Source organism: Loxodonta africana, chromosome 25 (genome assembly GCF_030014295.1).
Source record: "Loxodonta africana isolate mLoxAfr1 chromosome 25, mLoxAfr1.hap2, whole genome shotgun sequence".
Classification (NCBI taxonomy): Eukaryota; Metazoa; Chordata; class Mammalia; order Proboscidea; family Elephantidae; genus Loxodonta; species Loxodonta africana.
Window position 1 is genome coordinate 34,450,455 of NC_087366.1, and position 13,063 is coordinate 34,463,517.

At 40.8% G+C, this 13,063-nt stretch overlaps 1 protein-coding gene across 1 annotated transcript in view; it reads right to left on the reverse strand.

Annotated features, from left to right (window-relative positions):
* The window catches only part of PCNX2 (pecanex 2), a 360,142-nt gene that overhangs the window by 184,151 nt on the left and 162,928 nt on the right, over positions 1 to 13,063 (reverse strand). The window contains exons 20-21 of the mRNA XM_064276483.1: positions 5,021 to 5,162; positions 447 to 624 (exon numbers count right to left, since the gene is read on the reverse strand). Of these exons, the coding sequence (XP_064132553.1) occupies positions 447 to 624; positions 5,021 to 5,162 (320 nt within the window). The remainder of the gene's footprint in view (positions 1 to 446; positions 625 to 5,020; positions 5,163 to 13,063) is intronic.

Here is a 13,063-nt window from a genome sequence, read left to right on the forward strand (position 1 = left end):
TGATGAAATCTTGACTTGGGTCAAGCTAAGGGAATGAAAATACTCCAAGAGACCCTGCTATCAGTACCAGGTCTCAAATTTTACCCCAGAAGGTTAAACACTAGCTAAATGGAAAAAAAAAAAAAATTAGTCCCTAATCTTTAATTTAATTCAAGAATTTTAAGATTTAAGGAAGATCTATAATGAGAACAGTAACAGAAAGATCCTAAAATTTCAAACAACATTAATGGTTAATTCATTTTCATTAGCGATTTTAGCAAATAAATGGCATATTTACACTTCACGGGGAATTTTCCTAAATGGCAGCAGGAGGGTGACATGCATATGTAATTCAATTTGATTTCATTTTATAATTAAAAAGAAGAAAACTCATTAAGTTCTGAAAATATTTGACAAGAAGAGTGCCTTTTGAATTTTAAATTGAAGAAAAGAGCTAATGAACTTGCCTTGCTAAATAAAATGGACATCATGAAGAAATCCAGTAAGAAACTCTCAGAAATATCTTTGTAGTCAAAGTGGAAAAAGATGACAGTGAAGCTCAAGGTGACAAACTGATGGACTGGATTGCAGAAAGAGGTCCGCAGCAGCTTCATGCCCGCAATGATCATCAGGAAAATGTTCCAACTGTGAAAATGGAAGAAAACAATCAATGGTCATGTGTAAAACACAAGGTGAGCTACAAGAGCTAACATTTCTGGAGCATTTTACTGTACCTTATATACTTTATGGAAACCCTGGTGGCATAGAAGTTAAGAACTATGGCTGCTAACCAAATGGCCGGCAGTTCAAATCCAGCAGGTGCTCCTTGGAAACCCTACCGGAAGTTCTTTCTACTCTGTCCTATAGGGTCACTATGAGTTGGAATCAACTCAACAGCGATGGGGTTTTATGTACTTTACAGGCACACACAGCCAATATGGTGGGTCCTGTTATTACCTGCATTTTCCAGTGGAGGAAACTGAGTCTCAGAGAGTTGAAGTAACTTGTCCAAAGTCCCACAGGGACAGAACTAGAGTGAAAACTTGAGTTCTGAGTGACTCTAGAGCACATATTCTTGGCCACTGCAGACACTTCCCTTCCCATCATGTGCTTTTCATACTGTCTGGTGTTGTTCAGTGGGGACACCGAATTCAGTGTGAGCTTATCTGAGGCTCTACTACCATGAGGAGGCTCCACAGAAAGCCGAGTGCCAAGCGAGCCAGCAGATCAAATGCTGTCCATGTTAGACTGTGCTCAGTGTAGGCCTTCTCACTATAAAAAAATTTCATTGAACCAGTGATGGGACAAGATTGAATACTAAATTCCAAAAAGAAAAAATCAGGACCCTAATACAGCCATTTTTTTTTTTTTTAACATATTACCTTCCTATGTCCTTCAGCGTATTTGTCATCCTAGCGATCATAAACTTTCTGGTCTGCCTTTTTTTCACTTAAAATTATATGACCAACATTTTTTCCCATGGCATAGGCCTTTTCAGTTCATCACAGGCAGAATCAACTAAAGAAATAGTCTTTGGGACTCGGATTTGAGGACTACATCCTGAATGCTCTCACCCGGGCAGATTATTATCCCATGTAGGGAGTAGATCTTACATGTACAAGTACACCAGATGGTGAAGTCAACAGTGAACAACCTATCTATCCAGAGAGCGAAAGTCAATGCTAACAGCTCAGAACAGTGTAACAGTAAGCAGCCACCTCCATAAGGGGCCTGTCCTTCTGAAAAAAGGCTTTGTACATTTTAACCAAATTCCCCTCCACAACCCACTGCCATTGTGTTGATTCCAACTCATAGTGACTCTATAGGACAGAGTAGAACTGTCTCATAGAGTCTCCAAGGAGCGCCAGTGGATTCGAACTGCCGACCTTTTGGTTAGCAGCCATAGCTCTTAACCACTATGCCACCAGGGTTTCCAATTCCCCTCCAGTTACCCAATTGTAAAATGTTATTTGGAGCTCAAAAGAAAGACAGAGATGGAAATGCTTTCTCAGAGAATGATTGTGCTTCACAGAGGGAGGTTTTCTCCCTCTGGCTAAGTACAACTAACTAGGGCCAAACCTCAATTTCCCTAAGCCTAGCAGGATCCTGGGCCCTATACCCTTATTAGCACTATCAGTATCTCGGCCAAGGATGCGGGCATTTAAAAAATGCTTCCAAAGCCTTTGCACCTATTAGGTGCAAAATTGTCATTTTTGTAGTAAATAATATCTAATTTTGGCAATTCCATCCATACTCCTTAATATGAAATTTTATAAGCTTTCAGACCTAAGGCTGCCGCTTGTTTCCACTCTGACTCAGGAGGTTTGTCCCAGGTCCTGTGGGACAGGCTTGGAGTTGGCTTCTGAGAAAAATTTCCCTTTGATTGCGCACAGATTTGGGGAGAATGGCAATGCTTTTCTGTAACTTCAGCACAGAACCTTCAGCATTGCTTCAGCATGGGTTGAATATTGCTCTATAGTTTGTTTTCCTTTACTAATACCCATGTACGAAAACATGACTTTGGGTCCAGTTGCCCTAGACAACAGCTCAGGGTACAAAAGTTCCCATGGGGTAAGCCAAAGCTCTCTGGATTGACACCAATGATGAGGTATCTCAAGACTAAGGATATTTTGGTATTCAGGGGGAAAGTGGTGGTATTCTGGGTTATTCAGGCAAAACCTAGATAAGGGTCAACTCTACACTTTCTATTTTCTGTGACCATGATTAAAAGAGACTGCTTTTGTTTTATATGTACTACTGATGACTCATTAAAATTACAGGAGATCTTAAGGACTGATGTCTATGGTTTTTAAAACATTGTAATGATTAATGGCTACAGTTAATGGCTCACAGATTGTCATACAGTTAGAGGAAGGTTCTCATAACTAAAGGCTTAGTGATCAGTCAACAAAGAACAAAGGGCTGGGACAGAAGCAAAGCATCCATTTAGAACATTTTATAATACATAAAATATATTTAAAATATATATATACTGTACTTATATATACACATATGCACACACAGGAGCCCTGGTGGTGCAGTGGTTAAGCGTTCAGCTGCTAACAAAAATTTTGGCAATTTGAATCCACCAGCCACTCCTTGGAAACCCTATGGGGCAGTTCTAGTCTGTCCTATAGGGTTGTTATGAGTTGGAACGGGTTTGGTTGTTGTTTATATATATATATATATATATATATATAAAACAAGATACCACAATTCATCCACTCATCCATTTATCCAGCCCCCAACTCCATCATCCAATCACCAATCTTTCTAACTGTTATGAGGGGTTTGGTATAAAAAGTTGAATAAGAAACAGTTGCCGTTATTGAAGAATCCACTATCTGGTATAGTGGTTGTCAGAGAAGACAGGACTGAGGCCAAGCTTATATAGTTGGAAAAAGGTCTCTAGGTGATACTGATATACCACCTCCTGCTGTCCTGTTTGAGAGCAGATAGTCGAATGAGGTGTCTGAAATATTGTTTTTTTTTTTTTTTTTTAAACATCTTCAAATGGATGCCTCCAGAATAGAACATTTTATATGGGTCTTGAGGAAAATAATTCTGATGGTATCATCTGGGAGTAGAGAAAACTAGGATATATACAGGTAAGATTCTCCTTTCTGACTTAATGCCTGGGAAAAATATCCAGTAGAAGGGATAGAGAGTGACATTACTTCAGACTGGACTCTCTCTGAATTGGTTCTTTGACTCTGTCTGGGTCCTGGCTCTTGCATCCATCCTCTGCCAACAGCCAGAACTACATGGCCTCAACTTGCAGGCTCAGCTCCACGCCCTAATTCTGGTTTTGGATAGGGAGACCATTAAGTCATTAGGTTCATGCTCTGGGGCAGTCTTGGTGCTTTCTTTGATATTCCGTTTCTGATTGCATGTCCTAGAAATTGAGGGAGGATCTGCCTCGTTCCGGGATGTAGTCAAGGGATCAGCTAGGGTGATACCATACTGGAAATCCTTGCCACAAGTAGAAATACTGGATATTCCCAATGTAGAGTGCCATATCCTAGACTGGGCTCTCCCCATTATCTGCTTCCTTTATCAAGTGGGGCTAATTCTCATCCCCAGATCTTAAGTCTAAGATGACAGATACCTAAGGGCTTGGACTTCTCTTCCTAGCATAGCCAAGACAGGCCTGGACTGGAAAGAAGACAGGAAAGTTATGATATTCACTTTTTGTGACTGTGAACCTACCCAAAGTCTAACAGAGTATTAAAAAGCCTGTTACCTTGCTCAAACTTTGGCAAATATCAATTAACATGCCCACATCACCCCTAAAAGGAAGAGCAGGTCTGAATTAGTATGCTTGGGATTATCTACTAGGGTTTCGTTGGGCACACAGTATTTAAAGAATGTAACAAATAAGCAAATCTGGGAAAGAGAATCTCTTTCTCATTCTCCTACTCTAGCAACGCATTTGACCAGAAACGTTCATCTTTTGTCAGAATGAGAAGTCCACAAATTACCAAGTAGCTCTCCATTTATAAACTCAGAAGTAATTCTAATATACGAAACCAATAAACTGTACTTTGTTAACACTTTGCAAAAACACAAGCATCTTGACTAGATAAGCTTCTGTGCTCTAGTTTTTTTAATTAAGACGCTTTAGCTGATAAATGCAGAAAGAGTAACGGCAGTGATTAATTCCCCCTCCCCCAGGACAAAATGATAGAACCTCTGCTAAATGAGATGACATGAGCACTAAGTTGAGAACTCCAGGAGCCCAAGATTCACACTGTGCTTCCGTCGTCTTATTAAGGCTCACTGACTAAGCTTTTGTGGGATGATTTTCAAATTTATTCATAACATCACTTGGAGCAGATCTAACTTCGTTTATACAGCAGACACACTACAATATCAGTTAGCTGTAGAGAGTTTGAGTAAAACACTACTGTGGCTCACTTTTACATGGCCAATAATTCATAGGTATATGTTGGCTTCTCCTGCAGCCTGGTTAGAGAAAGTCACTGGATTTTGAAAACATTGTGATCCAAATCATTATGAGAATAAATCATTATGCACTTACTGGGTACCAAGTCTCCGGTAATTGCTTATTGCAAATGCATCAATAGTGAGGGCATTCAGAATTATTGCTGGGTATAAGATATATTTTTCAAAACACTGAAGCCAAACATAGAGTCTTTCAAACCACATTAAATGGGCGATATCTGAAAGAAATACAAAAGCCACTTAGAACAGCCACTGATCAAATTATTTTTTTTAAGTACAAGTAATAATAAGTAATATCCCCCCTTTAATTCAATAGCTGCTGATTAAGAACGCCATGTACTAGACGCAATATGTCAATTTCCCTTTGGAGCAGCAAGTCTTAACTTTGTATCTACACAGTTCAAAAATAAAAATATGTAGGCCAGCATCCCAATTTTTAGAGTCAATAGATTTCTTCATATACAGTTATTACTGAGCTCAGGGAAATGAGCTGTCAAGGCATCTCAGAGCAAGTAAGGATGAAAGTGAAGGATGAAGCTTTGGAGCAAAAATCACATGAGTCCATCTCCTTTCAGGCTTGGAGTTACTTTAGAGGCTGGAGTGAGTTTCTAGGCTCTTCTCTGACTCTTTTTGATTTTTAATCAACAATCCAATCCCTATGCAACAAATAGAAATATGAGAAAGATGATCTAAAATCCCTATCACTATGAACAGATTACATTCCCATGAGACTGACGACAAAGGAAGTACCACACAGAGTCAAGTGTATTCCCATAAGACCTAAGGTTTTAAATCAGACCAACCTGAGTCTGCGTTCCAGCCCTATCAATCATTAGTTGTGTGACAGTGAACAATTAACTTTGCCTATCTGAGCCTCCGTGTTCAGTGTCCCCCCGGACTCACTTAGAGGGGAAGGAGAAACATCTCTCTTTCCCACTCCTCAAGGCAGAGGGAAAATCTGTCCTCCACAGGTTGTGGATTAAAAAGAATTCCCCAAAAATATGTGTTGAAATCGTGGCCCTTGTACCTATGGATGTGATACTGTTTGGAAGTAGGGGCTTTCCTTTGTTATGTTCATGAGATCTTTCCTGTGTAGGGTGGGTCTTAAACCTAAACACTTCTGAGTTATAAAAAGTAATAGACACAGAGACACACACAGCGGGGAGAGGAAGATAGAAGACAGATACAGATGCATCTGTAAGCCCAGGAATGCCAGGGATTGTTGTCAGCTACCATTGCTGTATGCCGTCAAGTTAACGTCAACTCAAAGGGACACTATGAGTAGAACTGCCCCACAGGGTTTCCTATGCTATAATCTACCTGAGCTGATCACCAGGTCTTTTCCCCCTGTGGAGTGGCTAGTCGGTTTGAAATGCCAACTTTCCAGTTGGCAACTGAGTGTTTTAATTATCGTGCCACCAGGGTTCACCTGGCAGCTACTAGAAGCTGCAATAGACAAAGAAGGACCTTCCCCTAGAGCCACATCCTGAATTCAGGCTTCTAGCATTCTGAACTGTGAGTAAATGAATTTCCATTCTTTAAAGCCCCCCACTTAAGGTATTCCTGTTATGGTAGCTCTAGGTCATAAGACAGATGACATAGCATAGGAACACACCCTTGTGGAGCCTCTTAACCACCTCTTACTAGCTGCTCCCTCTGGGGAGGAGAAGTCACTGATTGGGCTGGTCACAGTGAAAACTTTAAGCCATATTACCGAGGGTGGGGCAGATGTTTCACACCTGCCTCTGGGGTCCATAATGGGATCCAGGGGTCTGTTCAGCTTCCTGCCTCCCTGAGGTAAGCACACCAGGTTCAGTCCCAGAGTTGTCAGTGAGGCCATCTCACTCACTCCCTCCCAGATGCTCTCAGTTCTACTAATAAGTGTGAGGCTGTGGTGGGCTGCAGTCTCTTATCAGGTGGTGGTAAAAGAGCCAAATCTACTCTCTACTGGCAAGTCTCAAAGTATAAATTTAGAAAGAGGGCAACTCCCTCAGGCTTCTCACACCACATTCTTCAACAATTTATAGTTTAAAAAAAAAACAAATTCGCTGCCGTTGGGTCAACTCTGACTCATAGCGACCCTATAGGAGAGAGTAGAACTGCCCCATAGGGTTTCCAGTGAGTGGCTGGTGGCTTTGAACTGCTGACCTTTTGGTTAGCAGCCGAGCTCTTAATCACTGTACCACCAGTAAAAAATATTATATCCCAATAATCTACAGTAAAAAACCAAGAGAGACATATGCATTTTACATTGAGTTGCAAATAGAACCAACTCATGAAACAGTTGACACTCACAGTAGCAGAGTAACACAAAAACAACTGTGTCTTCCAGGTTTCTTAGTCAGGATTAGAGACATATGACCTGTTTTCAACCAACTTCACTGGGCCTTTATCCAAAGGATTTCAGGAAGCAAAACAAACACACACACACACAATTGGGAACTGATACTTTACCTACTTTTTTACATGGCTTAGATTCTATATGAGAATGTATTATCTTTACAACACAATAACAAAAAAAACTACCTTGGTTTTGGTTAAAAACATGACGAGAGGTTTATCATTCATAAATCTTACTTGAAAATAATTCATTTGAATGGAATAGGAATGGAAACCCTGGTAGCGTAGTGGTTAAGTGCTACCGGTGCGAACCAAAGGGTAGGCAGTTCGAATCCGCCAGGCGCTCCTTGGAAACTCTATGGGGCATTCCTACTCTGTCCTATAGGGTCGCCATGAGTCGGAATCGACTCGATGGCACTGGGTTTGTTTTTTTGGGGGGGGGGGTATGAGAATGCCAAGAATGGATAAAATGGATGTACTTCAAAGGTACGGGAAATAAAGTATTATGAGAACAAACACTCCAAGAATTAGCCTAATAAACAGAAGAGAGACGCAATAAGGAATTATCAAGATAAAAATTAAAAACTTTTTTTTTAGTGATATAAATGAAACAGGAGGAAGAGTAAAAGGAAAACAAAGTTCAAAGAGTAAGGATGTTGGGTAGGAATTCAGCTGTGGGTATTATTCTTAATGGTCAATGTACAATGTTTTTTGGAGTAGGTTTGGAAATGTGTTATTTCACAAGGAATGAATTTTTAATATATAATGGGTTACTATGAGTCAGAATTGACTTGACAGCAACAGGGTTTTTTAATTTTAATTAATGAAATATTGTATATTCTATATTTTACACATAGATTTAATGGTTTATATCTTTTGTGCCAGTATATGAAAAAAAAAAACTCCAAGGTACCTTCTCCATTCCCTCCAAGCATACAACTTTGACCCCTACATCCTAGAGAAAATTGATGCTATTAGGCACAAATTCCTTCACCTTTTCACCTTCGTAGCTACAAATTTATCTACTTTCACGTCCACCTTTATCTCCCACTTGCTCTTCCTGAGGCTGTGCCCCCACTGATGCCCTGGGTACCATTCTCCCCTGCATCTTGGCTCCGCAGCCATTCCCTTGCCTCAAATACAGCTCTTTTCTAATGCCAAGTAGCACAATTCCCACGTTCAACTTCTGCCACTGGGTGTTTGCAGCCACCACCTCACTGAACTGTACATGCTATGGCCACCAGTGACCTGCTGACTCTCAAACATCTGATACTTCTTAGTTTATCTCACTAGACCTTTCTGAGACATAAAATGTCATTGATCCTGCCCTCTTTTTAGAACTCTCTCCTTCCTTAGCTTCTCCATCCCATCATCTCCTACATGTTCTCAAACCTTTCACACTTTTCTTATTTCCTTTGCAGGGTCTTCTTCCCCTACCCTTGGTTGTTTGCTTTCTTTGGTCCTCTTTAATAATTACTTCCATGCTGATGGTCCTCAAATCTATAACTCCATCTCCCATTTCTGTCCTGAACTCTAGATCTAAATATTCAACTGGAGAGCTTCATCTGATGTCCCAAGGGAATCTTCAAATACAACATAACAAAAACTGAAGTCTACACCAACCTCCACACACCTGCGCTTCCTTATACATTTGTAATCCTATTTAATGACACTTCCATTCACTTAATGATTTAGACAATATACTTTGGAGCCATACTAAATCAGTGCTTCTCCACCATGGCTGTATGTTGGAATTACCTAGGGCCTTAGGGTAGGGGAAAGGGGTTTAAAATATATCAGCACCTTGGACCCAACCTGAGATGCTCTGATACAATTGGGCTAGTGTATTTCCTGAGCTTTAAAATCTTCCCAGGTGCAGTCAAGGCTGAAAAACAGTCTTAAATGGGTGGTTATTAACCTTTGGCATGAAAATGAATCACTTGTTAAAATGCAGACTCTGATTCAGTATGTCTCAGGTGGAGCCAGACATACCTTGCATTGCTAACAAGCTTCCAGGTAAAGTCTGTGCTACTGGTTCTCAGGCCATACTTTGAGAAGCAAGGACCAACAGTGTCGGCATTCCCTAGCGGCCTCATAGAAATGCAGATTCTCAGATCCCATCCTGGACTTACTGAATGAGAAAATCTGTGGGCTGAGCCCAGCAATCTGTGTTTTATCAAGCCCTCCAAGCAATTCTGATACTTAAGTTTCAGAATCACTGTTCCTAATGATCTTTCTCTATGTTACGTGACTAAATTGTGTTAATTCCATGTGCTTAGTTCCCACACATCTATCCTCTCCTTTCTATTCCCACTGCTCAGACCCTCAATACTGTTTGCCTAAAAATATGTATATATAATTGCCTTTTATCTAGATGAACTCCCTCTTTCTTAATGAAGACTGACTGTCATCTGTGTGCACTGGACCGCATTTCTTCCTACCTACTTACAGACTTTTCTCTTACAATTATCCTCCAGCCTACTGCATTGCCAGTTTTTCTCCCTTTACTGGATCATTCTTATCAGCATACAAGCATGCTGTATTATCATCCATCCTAATAAAATCCCTTGACCCTACATCTCCTTCTAGATGTTGGGCATTTTCCAGGTTATCACCCTACTTTGGCTCCCCTTTGTAGAAATTTCTCAATACAGTTTTGTCTACACTCACTTTCTCCACAACCCTATCTCCTTTTCTATCCTGAATCCACTCCAATCAGGTTCTCCTCCTAACTGCCTCCATGAAAGTGCTTTGTTAAGGTCACCATGACCTACACAGTGCTACAACAGTCAATCTCAGTCCCCATGTTAATCAGCCTCCCAGAAGTATTTGACCCAGTTTATCGCTTCCTCCTTCTTGAAACTCCCCAGTTGATCTTATCCATTCTCCTGGCTTTAAATATAGCCAATATGCTGATAACTACTAAAAATCAGTCTCCACCCACGACCTCTTTTCTGGACTTCAAACCAGTATATCCAACTATTTATTCAAAATCTCTTGAATGTTTAATTAGCATCTTGAGATTAACATACCCCTAACAAAGCTCTTAATTTCATGCTCTCTCACCTAAACCTATTTCTCCATTCGTTCATTCCACAAATCTTTACTGAGCACCAACTACGTGTCATGTGGGATAGTTAGTGCACAAAACAGTACGAATCCCTGCCTGTATGGAGTTTACATTCTAGTGTGAACAGTAAATAATAAGCAAAATAAATAAGTGCATTATATAGTAAGTTAGAAAGTTGAAGAGCAATTGAGCAGAGTGAAGTGGATCAAGAGTATACTGGGGTGGTTCAAGTGGGTTGCAGTGGTAAACAGGATGATCATGGGGGGCATAATTGAGAAGCTGGCTTTGAGATGCAAGGTGACATTTAAACACCTAGTTTCTCAGGTCAAAATCCCTTCCCTAGTCTTTCATTTACATCTTATATACCCAAGCTATAAACAAATCTTATTGACTCTGTGTTCAAAATCTGTCCCAAATTCAACCACATCTCTCTTCCTGTGCTGCCATCACCCTGGTCCAAGTCACCAGCATTTGTTACCAAGACTACTGAAACATCCTTCAACCTGGTCTTCTTGCTTCCTTTAATGCCCCAGTGTCCCCAGTCAGCAGCCAAATGAATTTTTAAGAGTCTGGCACTACCCTTTTAAAGTTCTCCCAATATCTTTCCATTGTAATCTGTGGCAAATTTTATTGAGTTGATCTCCAAAGATTCGTGCTCCACTTAGTGTAGAGGTGATGTTGGGAAGTGGCACTCCACCTGAGGAAGACATTTCCTGGTTATTCTTTGTGTACAGGAGGCTCATGTGACTAGTGTTTGTCAACAAATGTGAGTGGAAGTTATGTGTACCACTTCCAGGTCAAGGTAGTTAAGTACTGGGTGCATGATCTTCTTCCTTCTATGTGCTGGCTCAGTGATGTTAGGACTCAGGGGTAACCTTCAGACCACAATATGATGGATCCCACAAGATAAAAGAAGCCTGATCCCCAAGTCCCCATGGCCTTCCTATAATGCAAGGAAAGCAACTAGGAAAGCCTTTTGACCAAGCTCCTATGGAACTTTATGTGAACAAAAAATAAACTTGTATTGTGTTAAGCATGGAGACTTGGGAGGTATTTGCTGTGGCATTTAGCCCATCATTTTTTTGGGTTGTGACTAACAGGAAATCCAATGTCCTTACCATATCTCAAACAAAAATCCCTGTTGCTATCAAGTTGATTCCAACTCATGGCTACCCCATGTCTGCAGAGTTGAACTGTGCTCCACAGGGTTTTCAAGGCTGTGACCGTTCAGAGGCAGATTATTAGGCCTTTCTTCCAAGGCACCTCTGGGAAGGTATGAACTATCAACTTTTTGGTTACTAGTCAAGCACTTAACCATTTGTACTACCCAAAGACTCCTTTACCATGTCTTACAAGACCCTAAGTGATCTGGAAACTGATTACCTTTCTAATCTCATTCCCAACCACTTTCTCCATTACTCCCTATCCTCTAGACACACTGGCTTATTTATGTTCCTTGAATATTAAATGTGCCAAGTTTGTTTCCTTTCAGGAGGTTTGCACCTGCTAGTCCTGTTTGCCTGGGACTCTCCAGATGTTTTCATGGCTTATGCCTTCATTTTATTCAGCTCTCTGCTGAAGTGTCACCCTGTCAGTGGGTCCTGTTCTGATCACCATATCTAAAGCAGCCTTGTCACCTCCCTCTCTACCTCTGTACCTTATTTTATTTTTCTTTATTAAATATCTCTCAATCTGATATTTTATTTGTTTATTTGTATGTATATTTATTGCCTGTTACCCCCCGAAAAATAACTTTCCTGACGGTAGGACATTGTTGTGTTCACTTCCGGTATCTCCAATGTTAACTTAGTAATTCCTCAATCAAAATTGCTGAGTAAAAGAGTGCACAATCTCCTCAGCTCCAGCATCACTATACTCCATCTATTTTTCTGCACTGTTGCCACAAAAGATCTGCTTAAAATACAAATTTAGCCATGGTATTTCTGCTGCTCATGTTTCCTTTGCCCCTATCTGTACATTCAAAGCACTCTGGCATGGCATATAATCCGTTGCTGTCAAGCCGATTCTGACTCAGAGCGACCCTATCAGACAGAGTAGAACTGCCCCATAAGGTTTCTAAGGAGCGCCTGGTGGATTTGAACTGCCAACCTATTGGTTAGCAGCTATAGCTCTTAACCACTATGCCACCAGGGTTTCCAGCATAGCATATAGGAAAAACAAAACAAAACAAAAAAACCTGTTGCTTAAGTCAATGCCGACTCACAGTGACCCTACAGGACAGAGTAGAACTGCCCTATAGGGTTTCCAAGGCTGTAATCTTTGCAGAAGCAGACTGTCATATTTCTCTCTTGCTGAGTGGCTGGTGGGTTCAAACCATCGACCTTTTGGTTAGCAGCCAAGCGCTTAACCACTGCACCACCAGGTCTCCTATGGCATATAGGACTTTCCATAATCTGTCACTCTGTAACTCTCCAGAGTCGTCTTCTGTAAATTTCCACTTAAATTCCACACTGAACTATATATGGCTACCTGAACAAACCACACCAGATTAAAAAAAAAAAAACTTTTTGGTTTAGTCATTTTATACACAGAAGCTTACATAAATCAGATGCCTAGAGCTGTGCCACCAGCACCTCGATGAAGGAACAGAGTATTCCCAGCACCTTGAAGCCCTCCAAGCCTGCCCATAGTCATTGCCCCACAAAGGTAACCAATGCTCGGGCCCTGGACACCCTTGCTTAGTTTTGC